Source organism: Apostichopus japonicus, chromosome 7 (assembly GCF_037975245.1).
Source record: "Apostichopus japonicus isolate 1M-3 chromosome 7, ASM3797524v1, whole genome shotgun sequence".
Lineage (NCBI taxonomy): Eukaryota > Metazoa > Echinodermata > Holothuroidea > Aspidochirotida > Stichopodidae > Apostichopus > Apostichopus japonicus.
The window spans coordinates 18084968-18104839 of NC_092567.1; the positions used below are offsets into that span (position 1 = coordinate 18084968).

Genomic DNA, 19872 nt, shown 5'->3' on the forward strand with positions numbered 1-19872 from the left:
AATCATGCCAACTTGGCTGTTATTAAATACAGTTAGTGTCTGTTTAATATTTGATGTTACAATGAATACAGTATGCTTGACTGCTTTAGAGAACCAACAAGAAATTATACCAATTTCTTGATTTATTTATAAGGGATGATACGGTTTGGGATGTGTAACCATTTACTGGTAACATTTTCAATATGGTTCATTTGTACAATTCACTTTGTTTCCACCAAAATATATAAACTTTTAAAATAATATCAGGCTTCCTTCAGTCTTACTTCATACGAAGTAAAAAAACAAAACATTCAACTATCAATGGGTGTTTCTTGTCCACCTTTAATAGTTCAATTTCTATTTTTAATATATAAGATCTGGAATCTCTTTAATGTTCCAAAGTTGTTGAAGTCCAGTCGGAATCATTTCTTTATTGATTATTCATCAAACCCCCAAAAAAAACTATGGATAGAATTCACACAAGGTGAAACTTAAAATGAGTAGTTTTCAATGGTGCTAGGGTGAAAAAATAGTGACATTCAGCAAATATACAACATCTGTATACAATGTAAATAAAATATACCGTTCCAGATATATCAGTTTGATCAGATGTTCATGACAATATAATAATAATAATAATAAATATGTTCTTAATATAGCGCCAAATACCAAAAGGCCTCTAGGCGCTTTACAAAACCTAAAACAAACAAACTATCAAAAGACAGAGAAATCAAAGGAATAAAAAGTCTAGAAAACACATAAACGAAAATTAAACAGTATGTAAAATAAGAACACAAAAATCTAAAAACACGAGAAGACTATAAAACAGACCAAATATGGAAGGTTTGCTTAAATAACATTATTTCTCCAGTACAAGGAGATTGACGTACCTGGCTTTCATAATGGTAATTCAGAGCTGTCAGTCCCCACCAGGTAGGGCAGCCGGACGTCAGTTTCACAACACCGGACGCAAACATTAATCGGAAGAGGAGCCACCTGATCAGCCAGAATGTTATTGTGTCGTGCTGACGTTCTTCTCGACTCTTCCATTTGAGTAATTGGAGAGGGGCAACCAACATGGTTAGGAATCCTGTCTCTAACAGAAGACTATCCCATTGAAACCAGAGAAAGGTCTGTCCAACCTGACATATAAAAGATTTGTTTATAAATTTATAATGAATTCAGCAGATTTTGCAATACAAAATGAATTACAATGAAAAAAAAAATTTGGGGGGTTTGCTTTACCTGTTGGTAACCAGTCAAGGCTCACCATTTTGCTTATTGAAACTTCTACAAAAGCCTCTTTCGTCCCCAGAATACAGTATGTCAGTAATGGCAACTTGGTCGACTGCAAAAAGCATAACACACTGTAGTCAGTAAATTAACTTATGAAGACAAAACAAACCTACTATCATTAAATAGTCTGTAGATATCTGTGTGAAAAAGAAACTAACTCCCTACAGTAGTAAACATTGTAGAAAATGAAGAAATCTACGTCAAGTAAAGTTTTAGTACTGTACCTCTGGTTTAATGATATGATCTTTAGACTTGTTCAAGTCTTAAGTAACGACTACAAAAAAACATTTAATACTGTCGTTACTTGATGATATCTCTTCCCAACTAGAATATCATTTTCTTAGCTGTTTGGATAAATTGTACATGACAATTAATTAGCATTATTTATTTCTCCTTTACTGCAGCAACTTACATAGCAGTTCTGCATATAAATATTACATTTGCCATCGATACAACTATGGTCAGAGTCAGACTTTCGTTTCCTTCCTAGTCTTAGAAAAGTGTATAGAGCTTGTATGGTTAGCCATAAAAGGGTTGGCATATGAATGAATTGTTGGAGCAGGGACTCAATAATAAATTAGTAGCTGTTATGGAAAGACTGGTGAAACTTCCAGAAACTGAAATGTTTTTTCTTGTTCTAAATTTTGGAATGAAAAACAGCGAATTTACCGGTAAATTACTTCAGCACCTCATACAGCAAGGGTGGGCAACCTTTTTGAATGAATATAGCAATAGGTGTGTGGACTTAATCTGTATTTACAAAAACATAATGTCAATACAGTACTTTACAGTTGATAATTGATGATGATAACAGGCCTACCTGAAAGCATCATTAGTGCCGATAAATTCTAAGCAGCTAGCTTGTTTGTTGTGATGATGTAAAATAGATTGATTGTTCTTCTTTTTCCTGAGACATCTCATGGGCCGCAAAAAAAATCACTGGCGGGGCGCATGTGGCCCGTGGGCCGTAGATTTCCCACCCCTGCCCTACAGGGTCAACTTCTGCCTAGTACACTCACTTGATAAACAGATAGGTACAAAAACCATAGAAGGGCAAAGGTCATGCTGTCCCTCATCCTCGGAGACAACAAGCAAACCAACGATGCAGCAATTCCTAGGATGCATATCAGTTCCATTCCAGCAGATGCTTCAATTCCATAATCCTGTAGGAACCAAAGGAGAGTGGGAAGGTCCTGGAACTTCTTGAGGGGTGTGTGATGACCCCGATTGAGGACAAGTCTGGCGGGCAGGATTCCATCAACACCATACAGACCTGAAATAGGAAGAAAATATCGTCCACATGGATATTAAAATGGTATAACAAGCATGCAAGACTTGGTGATATTACCATGGTGAAAATTGCTGAACATTTTCAAATTGTAATATGTGAATTCATGTAAAAATATGAGTCAGGAGTGACCATGGATTTCTGGCATATATTTTAGTGCTGTGCCGTTTACACATTTAAACGTGTAAACGAACGAAACATCGTTTAAACGTTTAATAAAACCTGATGAACGTTTAAACGAAACTATGATATGAACTGAAAATTAAATTATTGGCAAAAATCGCGTATCAATTCCTGTGTTTATTTTGTCTACTACGCGAAATAACAACACAACTTACGATCAGTCGAATCATAAACCACGAACGTAATCCTACTTTTGTCCCCCCCCCCCCGATGTATCCGGCGATATGAATGGCTTAAAATTGAACGCTGTTATCCTTTTGTGAAAACTTCCTGATTCGCGGCACAAGTGTACTTTATATCGAGCCGACAGTGGCGGCGCAGATAATCCAGTCAATGCATGTTCGATCGAAATCTTTACAATCCCTGTCCATCATGTTGAACTCTCCGACCAGACAATACCGGGTCGAATATTCGACTTGGTAATAGCTGTTCAAGTACATGATCAAAGGAAATGTATCGATTGGAGATCGTAAAAAAAACTCTGAAAATCAGTACAGAAATTACCAATTGTGTACGAAAAGTAAGTTGGTACACTTTTCAAATTTTACGAAAGATCCAGCAAAACACTTCCGAAAAATTCACGCGAAACTGGCATATCGTGCTAAATGCAACTAATGTCATGTATACAAGGCTCTAGTACACCCCATTTATGAATAAACCGTAAGACCACATCTGGTGTTAAGCGGGGGGAAAAGAAAGTACTTTCTAGAATTTCCAAAAATACAGAAAAAATAATGTCCTACCATAGTTAAGTGTATAGCAAATAGCCTAACCACCTCGTCTGTTACGGATCTCACGTAACTACAAAAACACAACTAATTGTATTTTGCGAACTTGACGTTTTCTACAAGAACATGGAAATAATGTTAAGCATTAGTTAATCATGCCGTGTGGCCTTAAATATAGTTTATTACAAGGTTTACTTTCATAAAGATGGCCATAGCTTGATATCTTGTGCTGCGTGTATGAACTGTGCCTTGTGTATCATGGGGAATACTCCATGAAACATTTCTTGGAAAGGTGCCAAAAATGTTAACAAACAGGTGTTAGGTTAGACAGGGGATGAGCACGCAGTTATTTGGTAAGGTACTGTACCTGGGAAAATTCGCAGCACATGTACAGTATCCTACCGTGTATTTAAGTAGTATATAGGGGTAAACCGAACTGCAGTTGTAAACTGAGGTATGTATTGTGTGTGCTATTCATTGTTAGGCAGTCTATAAACGGGGCTTTGCCGAACGCTGTTTGTTTCATAATATCGTAAGTTGTGTAAGTTAAACTTTTTAAAGATTGTAAGACAGATTAAATCTCTTTTCATTTTATAACGTAATATAGCTACTCTAACTTGTCATTTGAAAATTTTCAACAGCTTCGTGACAATTTAAATTCAAAAATGTTGTCAGTATTCTGCATCCTCAACTGCGAATTTTTTATCACCAGACACGTAAAAATACCAAAATTTTCCGGGGTCTTTGCCCCCTGGACCCCCACAAGGGGTTCCACCCCTTGACCCCCCTGGACCCCACGCCTTTATGCTCGCACGCTACGCGTGCTCGGCGTGTTCGCTGCGCGAACACTGGCGGGAAATCGGAAGTGTGTTCGCGGGAAATTGAACAAGGTTTTCCAACACTGACCAAGTGCAAGATCCATCCAAGGTGTCTCTTCTGAAAATGTCACACTTCAACAAAGTTCTTGTGTGAAACTAAATTCAAGGTTTGAAATTTGATGTTTAGGCCTACTCCTATTTTCTTTGACCTCCACTTACATTGATATCCATGGTAGAGTGCTGCATTTAGGCAATGGCCTTTTATCATCTAGTGTTAGCTAAAAGGCATCCCCATCCTTGCAAGTTGTAGTGTAGGCTGTCTTAAACGTTAGGTTTAAGTTTGTCTTCGAGTTGTGGTCTTATTAGCCTAGGCCCTACAGTAGGCATGTACCACTACTAGTACTAGCCTAAAGCCTGGCTACATTTGTGACACAATGTTGGAAACCCATAACATGTCATCACATTTAACTAATTCTATCAAACAAAATTAGACCTAAGGCGAAACTGATTGGCATACGTTGGGTGCGTCTCTAGTCCAATACTAACGCAAGGTTTGACACTTTGGTAACCTTATATTGAGCATTACATTAGTGCAGTTGCGTTAACATCCGTGATAGGCTTATGCCAATTGCTACAATGCTACTGTACTTGCTAGTAAGTAGTAGGCCTAGTGGTAGTACGAGTACTATTACTAATACTAGTGAAATTTTTGAGAACCATATGCTACCCACCTGGTATCTGGACGTACAGGGAAGCAAATGCGAACAAGTATATGCTAGACATACACCATAAGAATATATTTCGTGAGGCTGACATTGCCGGATTCATTTTAGCTTTCATCATGAGCTGCATTTGACTGGAAAGTATATACGTTAAACGCTGAGTCCACAGTATTGCAGCGTACCCTAATCATAAGCAACAGTAGTCATCATACAGGTTCTACTTGTTGTACACGTGTTGAATAAGTATCCCGTCGAAAAACATAGGCCTAGGCTATGCCAAAGTTTCGGATTTACCAGGTCAGCAGCAGAAACTCAAGGACGGAAACTCTATGGAACGCCAGTTGAACTGGTGGTATAGTAAGGAGAGGCGTCTCTATGATTTAGTCAGAAGTGTAGAGGGCAAGGGCGGCGGAACCGGGGGGGCACAGGGGGAACGTGCCCCCCCACTTTTCCTCAGGTTAAAAATGTGCCCTTTTTCTACATACAAATTTCTAAATAAAAAAGAGTTTACAAAGCGAAACCCACGTCGAATGAAATATTTCGGGAAGTTTTAAATGTTTACTACCATAGGCGTAGGAGCCCAATTTGATTTTGGGGGCTGTAACGACTTGCCCGAAAAATATTACCAAAATTTGTCGCGCGCTCCGCGCGCGTTCAACACGTTAATTTGCATATCAAATAGGCATGCATAGTTATTATTAAGCATGCCAATAACATACAATCATTTGCCGTGTTATTACCCTTCCATATTGGTTAGAATTATTCGGAAAGTCGTTACAATAACAATGATCATAATAATATCAGTTTAACCATTGAAAAACACATAGCAAATTATTTTTCTTTCAGTAGGTGCCCGAAAAATTCTCAGCATATTGCCCGAATTTTCACAAAATTTTGGGGTTGCCCCCCCCCCCCCCCCGCCTTCTACACCTATATTTACTACCACAAGGCTTCTAACATTCTGGTGAGTGCCATTATGCATATTCAATTTGCCAACAAAATCCTAATGCATTTCCAAAAATGCCTTGCTATATTACATTGTGACTTTGTAATAAGCAGAAGCCATTTATAGCCTACTATGAATAATGAGTATAGTTTTAATATCCCTTAACCTACCCCATCCTTTCGTATTTTGACATATTTCATATGCTTTCGTGCATGTATCGATCGCGTGTGCAGGGACTTGGACTTTATAATGATTTCACCTCATTTTGTCTCGAAAGAAAACTTGTTCCTTGTTTCCCAATTTGCACATTAGATATTGCAGCTAGTATGCATGGTTTCCTTGGGGGGGGGGGGGGTTGATGGAGTGATGTGTATACGCAAATAAGATGATACAATAAGAGTTGTAAAGGGTACTAAATATTGGTCCAATCGAATTTCTGCAAAGTGCCCTTCGACGTTGGTGCCCCCAGATTAAAAGTGCTTCCGCCGCCCTTGAAAGCAGAGTTCTGGATGAATTATGTCAATTATTTCAAACCCACACGCTATGAGAGGTGACGCAAATACCTCTTTTCAAATCAATAGGAGGAGGAAACTTAATTTTCATTCCGTTCGTTTATTTCTTTGTTATAGAGATCTTATCTGAGATACAATTGGCATGGTTCAGTAACGTATCGGCAAATGAAATGAGAAGGAGCAGGCGCGGATTCAGAGGGGGGTCCAGGGGGTCCGGACCCCCTGCTCTTGGCCACAAAAAAAGAGAGAAAAAAAGGGGGAAAAAAGAGAGAGAAAAAATAATTAAATTAAACACCCACGGCGTTTGTTCTCTCCAATCTACCATGAACAGATCATCAATAAAACTAGCTAACTCATACTGATGCAGATACATTTCGAGTGAGTTTTTGTAGGTTCTTTGCATGGCTTAATTGAAGGGGGGTCCCTGTATAAATATCCAAGAATTTCACAATGGATAGAGGGAAACCCACTCCCCTTAGACCCTAGGATCACTGGAGGCCAAACCCCTCACCCTTCCAGAATCCTGGATCCGGCCCTGCATCAAACAGTGGTGACGAAACGGGAGGCGGATTGGGGGCTAAAGGCAATATGATTTTTGTATCATCTCAACTAATCTGATATGTATTACCATATTTCATATTGTTTTCTTCTCATCAATTGATAAATTGCAGACATGAGATCCATATTTTCAGGCTAGGTACATGCAGCTTAGAATACTCGAGAAGTGCCATTTCCGGCCATCTGGGGGGTTTGTAAAGCCAAAAAAAATTCTTGTATGCTACGCGCCAACCGATGGTGGCGCTCCGCTTAGATAGTCTTACGTTCGGGCCCGGATGATCCAGTCAGACCCCCCCCCCCGTCAAAAATCCTGCATCCGCCCCTAAGGAGGGCGGCGGTGAGGGGAGAGTAGCTACTACCTTGAAAGCGATGCTATTGCCTCCTAGTATAACTTATCCTTTATAGAGATTTTAGCTGCTGATAGAGTCGACCATGCATCATATATAGTGTTGACTTGTTTTGCACCTATAAAAACATCCAAACCCCGCCCTCGTCACCGTCCCTTCCTCATTACGATTCAGTCTTTAAAATAAATGCAACAATTGTAAACAACGTTGGCTGATAATAGATCAAAATTTGATATTTATAAAGATGGTTCTAATATAATCTAAAAAACAAAGCCTTGTAGTTGACGAATTCCCGATCCCCGTGTTTCCCAAATCTACTTGCATAAACTCAAAACCCTATGAATTATGTTTCGGGTTTCAAATTACTGTGCTATTTCCAACCATTCAGATCCCTTAATAAGGTTAGTCACATATATATAGTTAACATGTTTGACTTAATAAGTATTGTCCCTTCCTCCTTCACACAGGTCTTGAAATGTGAATAAGTATTGCTTGTTGAAATTTCAGGCTTAATCCCAGTTCATGATCGTCTGCAAAGAATATAGACCTCTCCTGCGAGCATAATCTTAAGCAACCTTTTGTGAATAAGAAGATTTCACGGAATCCGTTTTTCTTTTACTGCTTGCTTCGAAGTCATCGGTATATCGGGGCATAAGCCTATTGTACATTTACGTCTTGAAAGGAAGCGACATTCTTGCTGCTTGCTGCAATGCAAACAGAGACAGGCCTTGGCTTCTTGTTAATAAAGATGTTCAGATCCGTTGTTCTAATGAGAGAAAAACAGGATTAATAGAGATTTCGTTGAAGGCAGTGTCATTCACTGTTACCAATAGATTGTATCCAACCAACAACACCAATTTAAGTTCGTATAAAGTTAACTCGTCTAATGGCTCAGATGGTAGAGCAGTGGACTGGTAACCTGATGAACTGAGTTCGACTCCATCAATGGTTGGTTATACACGATTAAAATTTTCTTTTCTGTTTCAGGAGCCGACGCTGAAGTCTTGATATATTAATTCAACCATATAAATCACTAGCTGATGTGGTGGCCGATGCTGTTAAGAGGGTGACGAAAGACTCATTCCTCGTCGGTCGTGTAAATCGTGGCTAGGGTTCAAGACAGGCCTCTGGCGATAATACCTTTGGCTGTAGGTATGGTGCTTTTTGTGGCCTAGGATCCCGTGCCATGTCTCCCTTGTTGTCACAAAAGAACCCGGGAGGATGCGCAGAGGGTCGGTCAAACCGACCAGAAGCGTACTAGGTGGCGTGCGTGAATCCTTGCCTTTGGCCAGAGGTGGTGACATCTCTGCAACCGGCATGCTTGCAGCCACCGTCCACTGAATACGTGGCCTGATGACGCACGATTCTCCTTAAAGCAAATCTACGGATGCCTTTAGGGGCCATATAATTATTTCATATTAAAAAACACCCTGTTTAAACTAGCGCCACCGAATTCCTTGAAAGCCGTTTTTTTTTTCTTGTGTCTCTAGGTTGAATACTCTGAAGTTTGAATAAATTACACCCTGACCAGGTGGGTTTGGACCTCCCTAACACAGTCTAACAGACAGGCCTAACGGTCGTAGACAAAACAGAGAGTTTTAACAGGAGCATGATCAGCGACGTAGCCAGGAATTTGAAAGGGGGGAGCACTTTTTGCGATTGATATGGATTTTCAAAATTGTAGGCACGACTATATGAGCGGAGCGCCACCATCGCTTGGCGCGGAGCGCACAAGAAAATTTTTGGTTTTACACACCCCCCCAGATGGCCTGAAACGGCCCTTCCCGAATGTTCATTCTGCTTCCCTGGCCTCTTGCTAACTTGAGACACCTCATTCAATATCACTTTTAAACCCGAAACACAAACGAGTTAAAATAGTACGTAATTCAATAATACATAATGTATTAAAATTAGCAAGGTACACAAGGGCGTCGGAAGCACTTTTAATCTGGGGGGGGGGGGCACCGACGTCAAAGGGCACTTTGCAGAAATTCGATTGGACTGATGCAGCCTGATATTTAGCACCCTTTATAATCTTATTGTATTACCTTATTTGCGTATACACATCACTCCATCAACGCCCCCCCCCCCCCCCCCGTCTTAGTAGTCTTACTTTTCAACTTCTGATACTTGTAGATACAAAGATAGGCCAGAAATGTCTTTGATACAACCATAGCCAGTAATTGTCTTTGATACAACTGTAGCTAGTAAATGTTTATCGAAAAGGCTGTTTTGGAACTTGGAACGCCGATCGCGACAACAACAGGCAACAAAGTGCTGCAGCTCTTTACATATAAAGTCTGTTAATCAACGATAGGCTTATTTGACTGTGGAATGTTCTCAACTGAAATTTTATCTGCGTAAATGAGTTCTTAAGTAGATGTTAAAAAACTGACAAGATCGTATCCTAGTCTTTTTCGGCGGGTAGAGTATTGAATGAAACGGCACGCGATATGAATGACAGCCTAGATGACAGAAGAATAGGTCACCTAATTTAGCCATAATCTTGCTACGTTCATTTCAATAGTTTTCCTGTCTAGACTCTTAAACTCGTCCAGCAAGCTTATGGATTTGAATTATGGGTGTTTTAATAAAAAAGATAACTTGGCCAAAATAAGTGTAGGCCCGGGCCTACAGTGCTACATACTGGCTACGCCCCTGATAGTTCTAAATTAGGATTAGATCTCTTACTGAAATATCGCTGACCTAATAAGGTGATCAAGAGTACAAGTTATATGCAGAAAAAGGGCACATTTTTAACCTGAGGAAAAGTGGGGGCACTTGCCCCCTGTGCCCCCCGGTTCCGCCACCCTTGAAGGTACATGTACAGAGTAGTCTTACTTTTCAACTTCTGATACTTGTAGATACAAAGATAGTCCAGAAATGTCTTTGATACAACTGTATAGCTAGTAAATGTTTAAGTTAGCCTAATAAGAGAAGGCGAGAGCTATCCGACGATTGCCATCTGATGCAAATTTCTCAAGTATTTTCTCAACTGAAATGTTATCTGCGTAAACGGGTTCTTAACTACATGTTACAAAACTGGCAAGATCGGATCCTATAGTCTTTTTCTGCGGGTAGAGTGTTGAATGAATTATCGTGCTACATACTGGTTACGCCCTGATCATATGATATCATTATCAGCAGATTTTGTTTCCTGTTTAAATTCTTTTACATGTTCTTTTACATAATATATCAGAAAGACAAACATAGTGCTCTTTTACAAGTTTTCCAGTAGGATGATTCTTGTTTATTGTCCAATGTCTTGACTTGAATACATTTGACGAACTTAACTGATGGACAATATAAACTTTCATATTTTGTAATACAGCCAGATATGCAGTGGCCTAAAAACAAATATCATTATCGCAGTGTATTAGCAGTGTAATAATTATTTATAGGAAGTGCGTATCACGTACGATTGCTAGCTTAGCTTCATAATATGCTGTTCGTGCAACAACTTAGGAAGACTCATTGAACGAACGTTGTCGACGTTGTTGTGCATACAGTTCGTGACATTCCATAGAGTGCGGTTAGGTAGGCAATATGTATTTTATTACGCAGTGGCCAACTGTAGGCTTGTAATTGGCTATAAGCTAAATTTAGCTAATTGCATCTGCCAAACTAAGTAAGTAGTTGAATCAGTAGGCGTGAATGTTACTACGATTACAATCAAGTTAACGGAGCTGACGAGTATTCAATATCAAAAGAGCACTGACAAAATACCATGCTAAAAAACGACAGTTTAAAAAAAAATCGACACTGAAAGGGGGGTAGCGGTCGCTCCCCCTGCTCCCCCCTTGCTACGTCCATGCGCATGATATGTTCTGCTTAAAATGTTTATCGACAGATAACTCAATAAAATTGATCCTTATAAATATGAAAATTGCAAAGTACGGTTAATTTTCACTGAGCTTTTAGGGCAGTAAGTTTGAAGGGTCGAAGTTAAAATTTGGCAAACACACATTGGGACTTTAAGATTGATGTAACATGTTGGTAAGTTTAGAGATGACTCCTCATACCACATAAATATAAAAACAACCTATTGCGACAATAAACAAATATCTACATAATACATACCCACAAATTATAACAGAATTTTCAAATTTCTCATCCGCGTCTTTTTCCGTGATGACAAATTTAAATTAATTTTTGTCTACATTTTTTTCTACATTTTTTTTTCTACATTCAATGTAAATGACCTTTGTCCTTCGCCAATTTTAAAAGATACTAAGAATAAAGTACATCAAAGCTTCATTTCTTAAGTTATCGTGTTTACAAAGTTTTCAGACTTTGACCTATGTCACTGGAACTTTGACCTCTATCAAGTCATTATGATTCTTTTACTCATTGTGATGCATCTGTATACCAAATATGAAGTTCATTCACCATATACTTGTTTTCAGTTATCGTGTTTACAAGCTAACGCTTTTACACACAAGTATAGACCGGTAACCTTTGCGTAATAACGGTACAATAAACACATCTGTTGGAAACCAGTATGCATTTATGGTACTGTTAAAAGCTTTCTAGTCACTTCGCCCAACAACCATGTCGCCCAACCAGCCTGGTCATTACGCTCAACCAGCCTGGTCATTTCGCCCAACCAGCATGGTCATTTCGCCCAACCATCATAGTCATTTCGCCCAACCAGCATGGTCATTTCGCCCAACCGTGTTGGTCATTTCGCCCAACCTTATTTTTACTAATATTCAGTCAAAAAAATATTACTTTTTCTATTCCATTAGTTCAATTTTATCTTTGTCCCATCATTTGGGTCGATCTTGTTCTACATAGTGTTAATCTATATTATACAAACACAGGAGAATCGGTCTTCATAAAAACCTATCAAACCTAACCCCTAAAACACTGATCTATCCTACTGACTAACAATTCCCGAACGTTTCCTATAATTGAAAAAAATATATTAATCCGTCCGTAATATTGAAGTACTATCTTTAATCAATTTAACCACTTTATCAATGTAACCACATATGTAATCACATACATAATCAATTTAACCACGACTTCAAGTTTCCTTAATATTTGGTTCGTATCCCGTAACGTTAACAATTCCCGAACGTTTACTATCAAACCTATCAAACCTAACCCCTAAAACACTGATTCATCCTCAAGATTCCTTAATATTCGGTTCGTATCCTGTAACGTTAAAAATTCTTCGACGTTTCCTTACTAAAGTTATGCAAAGTAAAGGACTTCAAGTTTCCTTAATATTCCTTAATATTCGAACGTTTACTATCAAACCTAATCCCTAACACACTGATCGATCCTCAAGTTTCCTTAATATTCGGTTCGTATCCTGTAACGTTAACAATTCCCGAACGTTTCCTTTTGAAGTATCATATTTAATCAAGGTTGGGGGTAATGACAAAACAAAACTAATATCTTCCATGTGATTGAGGGCCTAGGTAGCCAAGAACTCTGAGTTGGGTGGGGCGGGAGAGGGGGGTTTGGGGTACCAATAGTTTAAGGAGGTCCAGCAACAATTTAAGGAGAGGCACCGATGATAACGGATCGGTTTACAAGAAAGGAGAAAGCAACTGATCAGCGTTTTCCAGCATTTTCTAATACTTACGTTACAGTGTTTCGTCCATATTTGTTAAGAACTTAAAACAGTATCATGGGTGATTTAGGTGCTGCTGTAGTCCCATACCTTTGCCATAATAATCAACGATGTACGTACGTATAGAAATATTCCCCTAAAGGTGAACCAGGGCCGGATCCAGGATTTAAAGAGGAGGAGGTGTGATATTGGAGTTGTTGAAGCCGCTTCATATTGTATAGGGGGTAGGGTGGGGAGGGGTTGTTGCTGTCCCTTGGTTATTCCCCATAAAATATAAATCTGATGACGTGGAATGATTCATTCTGAAGCATTTTTTAGCTATAAATTAGGTGGGAGGGGTGAACACTATACTACACCCATTCGCGCCTGTTTACCGATATTTTGATACAGTTGTGTTATATCAAATGCAATGTACCACTAGAAAGTTTTGATATTGTTGTGGTACTTGCCGTGCAGGCCTTCAACCTCAGCAATAAAGTTGGAGTTTGTATGCGCTGTGCGTGTGTATATTTGAATACGTACAGGGTGGATGTGCCGGAACATTTTCTCTTTCACTGTATTTTACTTGGCCTATACTCCCACGAATTAATTAATTAATTTCCGAATCCACTGAAACCAGTGATCCTTATAACTGCGGCTGAACTGTATACAACCCGTTATGAGTATCGGGTGGTATACAACCCGTAGTGGTACCTGTTTACTCTGTATGCTACCATATTGCCAATGACGTCATCCATGCAGTGTAGGTTAACTAATTCATCCAAAATGGTATGGAAAGGTATATACGTGTGTGCTTCCCAACGTAGTTATGGTAAAGATTCATGAATCCAATAAGAGCAAACATACACATTAAGAAGCGATGTCTTTTTCTCTTAACTTAAATTGTATTATTGCACGTATGAAAATATAATAAGTTGTATTTTCCCGCAATATGCGAAATTTTATCATGAAAATAAAAATCACATGATAATCATCAGTGATAGTAATAAAAATATGTCTTAAAAATGTTTTCTCATGATTTTTCGGCTTTCACTTTAGCACCATGATTCGCGTGATTAAGGTTCATCATTGTAACATTAAGGTCTCTTCACACTCTGTATCCTGACATTTATAATGTCTATGACGTCATCAAGTGTTGGTCTTTCATCTGGATTAGGTTTCATACATTGTTCTCCAAGACGCAACAGAAAGTCGTCTCCAACGACACTGAGGTCTTTCAGGACGCGGCCGATGGAAAATACATCAGAAGCTTTGCTGAATGGCCTTTGACCAGTGATTACTTCCGGTGCAACATAAATGGAATTCTTCATCACCTCGGCTTGTCTTTCGTCGGTGAATTGTAAATATTGTTCTTGATCATTCATGTTTAATGTCAAACCAAAATCAATCAATTTTGAAGTTTGGAATTGACTCAGTAGGATATATGTCCTGAGTTGGTTCCCATGATGCAACGCTGTCGACGTCATCCCATTTGTCCTCAGTGTTGTCTGCGACACTCGATGTCTGCAACAGAATGTTGTCCGATTTGATGTCACAATGCAACCAATATCTGGCGTGCATGTCTCTCAGTGCCAAACAGATATCCATCGCCACCTGTAAAGAATTATCTTTCGTGATAAGACGCTTGTCTGTGGCATCATAGAGTGACGTTGCAGTGTACGATTGACCGTTTGTGACGAACTCTTGAACTATGGCGGGAAAAGGTCCATCATCTGGGGGCAAAGTGACGCCGAAAAATGTTGGAATGCACTCCAAGCCTTGTAATGCTTTCAAAACTGTCACCTCTCGTGCAAAATTCTGAAAAGAGAGGAAAATAATACAAATATGAAAGCCACAAAATGCTTTCCGAGGCATAAACTAAAAAAATCAAAAACAAATTTCTATCAACATTCTTGCTGCAATCATAACAGGGGTTTAACTAAAATTCTGGAAAGTCATGAACTAGCAAACATAATCAAGCAATTAATAAAAGTAATATACGGTGAAATAAAAGAAACAGCTGTTTTAATGTCAGTTTACGTATATCATAATTACAAATTTAACTATAATGTAAATGAGTTAAATTGTTGTTTACCTGACTGGCAGTTTCTTCATTCAGATGTTTGTACTGAGTCTTGACTGCACAAAGTACTTCAGTTGATTTGATTCTCAACAGTTGTACAGCCCCATTACCACCTCCTCCTAGAAAGATGGGCATACCCCACTCATCATCAACCTCTTCCAGATCTCCTGGAGGGATGTAGGGAACATTAGAAAGTCCCATCCTCTCACAGACAGAGAAGACGTGAAGCTCATCACTGGATTTAGTGTCTTGTGAGCTGAGGAGTAATAAACAATTATCATTGTATAGCTATTTGAAAGATATTTTTGCCGGACGTAGTTGACGGACGTATAGAGCATAACTTCTTCATGAATTCGCTATTGACTTGGTTGAGGCGGTCAAAGTGACAAAAGTCTTCTTGTTCGTACAATCACGTTACCAAAAGTAACCGACAGACAGGTTAATCTTTCATATACTGTTGAAAATTGCCTCTTCTCCTACCTCCTGCCTATCATCTCTACCCCTACAGCTGACATTGTTATGAAACCACAGATGGGTTTACAAAGAGAGTGATATCGTCGTTAACGCATTCAAAACAGCGTTTCCTTCAGTACAATGAACTAATACACATCTTCCTTATTAACGTTTATTCAAACCTAGCTTATAATTGTCCTAAATCAATGTATTTTGTTCATTAAAGATTTCGATTATGACAACGTTGTCTCTATTTTGATCATCAGTGGTTATCATTCTGAGGAAATTAATATCAATCTGATACTTTAAATTGGATCTACATCTAATGTTTCGAATATCAAAAAAGAAAAATATAATGACGGCTTTACTAGTTATAGGAGGGATGGAAGTCATGTGGGAGGGGGGGGGGGGTGGGGTGGGATTGGGTTAGTCATGTTGTTCATCCTTTGGACAAAATGCTCCTTTAGATTTCAAATACATGCGACTATTACATACCTTAGATGGAATCCCGTGCAGGGATCGTCAATGGAGATAGCGACGTCACTTGGATGGTGGGCGTAGATCATTTCACTATCACTGACAGAGATGGAACCTCCTGATGACGTGTATGAGTCAATGGTAGATGCATTCTGGGATACATCAGTGGAGGTACCATCTTGCTCTGAAGACCCCAAACAAGCAAACCACCAGAAGATCTTGTTCAAAGTCGAACGTCTGTGGACGTTAAATATGGTAAAATTGTTAGATCTTAAAAAAGATATATTGTTTTCCTCAGGTTGAAATATGTTTGAAAAGAGTCGGCAACTTTAACTAAAAATTTGAATTGTATTTCTTTGCAAAAGAGATTGTTATAAAAGTCCTTTGAGTGATTCACAGTCAGGATAATTGTTTAGAGTCCAATTTCACTAAGATCTATACTAAAATAATGAATGGACAACTTACTTAATTCTGTGAGCATGCGTATTGGATAGGCTTAGATCAAAGTAACAATTTCACAGAAAAAAAAGCAATTTTTGAATATTGTAATTTGCTTGTTTGTATCTCTCAGCCTATATGGCTCAAAGGGGGAGCAGTGTGTGGTTGAAGATCATTCTTTCACTTTGTAAATCTAATTTGACGAAGCTCAAGTCCTATCGGTAGATTAAGAGATTTTTCCTAATTCGAGGTATACGAACCCTCCACCCCCCCCCCCACACCCCCGCTGGTTCTCTCAAGATTTGATATGATTACGTCATTATCAACGATCACATACTGACAAAATCACTGATATAATATAGAGAGTTATCTCGTACCTAAGCTTCCTCGATGGCGGTTCTGCTTGTTCTTCACTTGTCTTCTTCTGAAAAGTTTTCTTCCCATGATAAACTGGAAGCGATAAACAGGGAAAATGTGAGCACCTGAGCAATATGATCGGTTGTTAGCAAATTTTGTTGTAACTTTATTTATTCAATTATGACAGACGAAAGCTTACATTAAGTTAAGATGAGATGATATAACGTTGACATATTTACTTCTTCGCCTATATGTACTATAACGTACCTCCCTATGTTACCCTATGCCACTGACAACTTACCGCAAGCCTAGCCAGTGGCGTCACCAGACTTTTCAGTCTGGGGGGCACAGGGGGCACCAGCATTTGATGGGGGGCACTTAGATGGATACGGATCGCCGTCCTGGGGGAGGGGTCTAAGGGGAGGGGGTGCCCCCTCCAGGCGCGGTAGAACGGGAAAATTATTTGGGGGCAAATGTGTAGAGACTATCTAAGCGGAGCGCCACCATCGGTTGGCGCGGAGCGTACAAGAAATTTCTGGGTTTTTCAAACCCCCAGATGGCCGGAAACGGCACTTCCCGAGTGTTTTATGCTGCGAATACCTAGCTCTAAAATATGGGTCTCAAGCCTGCAATTTCTCAGACTGCACGTAAAAGTCTGTAAAAACATTGTAATTTGTATATTCGATGGTGTTTTAAGAGAGTAGCTATTACTCGTGGTGTACTCGCAAAGACGTTTTTGAGTGTAGTAAGGGGATGTTGGAGAACTGGCTGAAATGAAGCAAGTCATTGGCCTAAGACGAAGTTGTGTTGCGCTTACCGGTACTCACACTCACTGCTTCCACTTTTCACGGGGCGTGAAGACGCGGTTGGGGTGACAATGTGGTCTATAGCCAGGGGACGGGCCGAGGGTCCCCCCAGCATTTACTAAAATTATTACACCTATATAGTATACGTCTGCATCGGACAGATCGACAAGTATGCATTGAAAAATGGGCAGATGCACGTTTCGGAGCCTTGGTAAATATGGGGGGGGGGGCTTATCATGCATTTGCCCCCTCAACTTTTTCATTGGGGGCTGAGCCCCCAAGCCCCCCGGTTCCGCCGCCACTGCCCCCCCCCCCCTTTGGAAAATTTTCGCATACGGAGGATGGGCTAGATGCAAAATGCTGCCACATTTGATGCTAAATTCGATCTGAAGATATCTCCAGAAATTGCTATTTTTGAGGTAATGATTTTAACAAGGGGCAGAATTTTGCAGAGGATATGAACCACATGCTGTCGATATTATGCCTAACCCTATATCAATAGAACCTACATTTGTTGAATTGATGTGTGCATGACCCCCGACTCCTTTCTTGTCTTTCTCGTTTTCGCCCATTATCTGTTAAGATGTAACAGGTTCCAGCATCGTTATTGGCTCCTATCAGGGATCTCACTGAGCACTGACACATTCAATGCAAATATCGACACCTGTTGTGGTGGCGCGGGTTACGACTTCGATACCCGGCGGTCAAGGATAAACTTTTTCATTTTTTCGCAGCTCATTTGAAGAAAATACGAATTACTGTGCTTCTTTGTCCTTATGAAAAACCAACTCAGATGATGGGAGTTGAATATAACAAAATATATATATATTTTTTTACCAACCCAAATCTCAGATGGGGGGGGCACTCGGGGGGCACTGGGTTTTCCAGGGGGGCACGTGCCCCCCTGGCCCCCCCCCCCCCCCTTGGCGACGCCACTGTGCCTAGCTACATTAAATGGAAATTAAATTTTCCCCTTTTTATTCTACAACTAAACTTTATACACGACGAGAACTATTGTTTTCTAATTCGAAATGAAACTTTCAGGAAAGAGGGAGTCCAACTTACCAATATTATCCAAGAAGATGAAGGAATCTCGTAAAAGATGAAAGTAGTTTCTCGATAAACAAATCGCTTTGTTCGCAATGTAAAGTAATGTTGACATCACTAGATGTAAACATGGTCCATGGTTAGCTTCCATTATGGTGAAACAATGGATCACTCCATTTATTACGGAACACTGATCCAATTGACGCTCTGGAAATGTCCTCTCTAATAAATCTTCAAGATAAAACATGATTCGATATCCGAAGAGATGCGCTAAATATTATTACAGTTAATTCTGTCCCTATGTATTCGTTTTTTCATATGAAATTATATATGAAAGTGAACATTGTAACAAGTAAGTAAATGTTTAGCGCATTTAAAATTTGTGAATCTATTTTGATCAAGAATATATACACACAACCGCATTTACATGTCGATATAACTTATAAGTATAGGGATTGGACGCGTTGTTCTTTCAGTCAAGATGCCCTCGTGCGAAGTAGAGACCTATAGTAGGGTCTCTAGTGCGAAGCCTACACAAAAGTGATACGCATTTGATGCGCATTTTTCCGGAGACTTCTTAGTTTGGGCGCTGTACCATTTTATCTGATTATAGCGTTACAATGTTCCATCAAAAGCTCTTGTATAGCGTCGAGGACACTAGATTGATGGCTCCTATACTTCCTACACACAAACATTGCACGCGCGTCTGCAGACGTACGCTTTTGACTATATAATTTGTTTTAGCGCGTTCGTGTACACTGAATGAAGAAACCAACCAGCGCATAAACGCATTGGTCTTCGTTTGACTTTTCTGCTTCATGAAACTGCTTTTCGGAATCTCTAAGATGGCGACAAAAAATAATTGTTACGTAGAACAGAAAAGGAACCGTAATCGTATCGGATAAAACATGAACCCAGTTACAAGTTAGATAGTAGTTTGGTTTTGATGACAGGGAACTAGTGTTTCTAACAAGATATAGAGTTGAAGGAAATGCTGGACGGAGAATCATCACGTCATATGAATGTAAGAGACTGACTTCGGTCAGCTTGCGGCTTTGATAAGCCAATGAGGCTTCTTCGCGAGTTCCTGCTTGCAGGAGGATCTAATATACATACATACATACGTCCATACACACACATACACACATACGTACATACACACATACATACATATCTCAAATTATTTGCAGTTACGATGTACCCTATCTGTGATGCATGAAAATGTTCCAACTATATGGCAAGTAAGAAGCCAAGCATCTAGTGCCCCGGCG

At 39.5% G+C, this 19872-nt stretch overlaps 2 protein-coding genes across 6 annotated transcripts in view; both read right to left on the reverse strand.

The window, feature by feature from the left end:
* The window catches only part of LOC139969548 (lipase maturation factor 2-like), a 308807-nt gene extending 303458 nt beyond the window's left edge, over nucleotides 1-5349 (reverse strand). Inside the window, exons 1-3 of one of the 5 annotated variants that reach the window (XM_071974636.1) lie at nucleotides 5024-5349; nucleotides 2295-2548; nucleotides 870-1121 (exon numbers count right to left, since the gene is read on the reverse strand). In XM_071974636.1, the coding sequence (XP_071830737.1) occupies nucleotides 870-1121; nucleotides 2295-2548; nucleotides 5024-5144 (627 nt within the window). In that variant the 5' untranslated portion in view covers nucleotides 5145-5349. Of the gene's footprint in view, nucleotides 1-869; nucleotides 1122-2294; nucleotides 2549-4511; nucleotides 4931-5023 lie in introns of those variants that run through there. The other 4 variants (XM_071974635.1, XM_071974638.1, XM_071974639.1 and 1 more) reach the window with 4 other exon arrangements.
* Nucleotides 5350-13899: 8550 nt separating this feature from the next.
* Nucleotides 13900-19037, reverse strand: LOC139970214 (uncharacterized). Its single transcript, XM_071975852.1, has 5 exons — nucleotides 18620-19037; nucleotides 16769-16841; nucleotides 15972-16190; nucleotides 15036-15279; nucleotides 13900-14758 (listed from the first exon to the last, which is right to left on the reverse strand). Exons 1-5 carry the CDS (start codon nucleotides 18846-18848, stop codon nucleotides 14345-14347), a joined length of 1179 nt encoding a protein of 392 aa, XP_071831953.1. The 5' UTR covers nucleotides 18849-19037; the 3' UTR covers nucleotides 13900-14344.
* Between the last annotated feature and the right edge of the window lie 835 nt (nucleotides 19038-19872).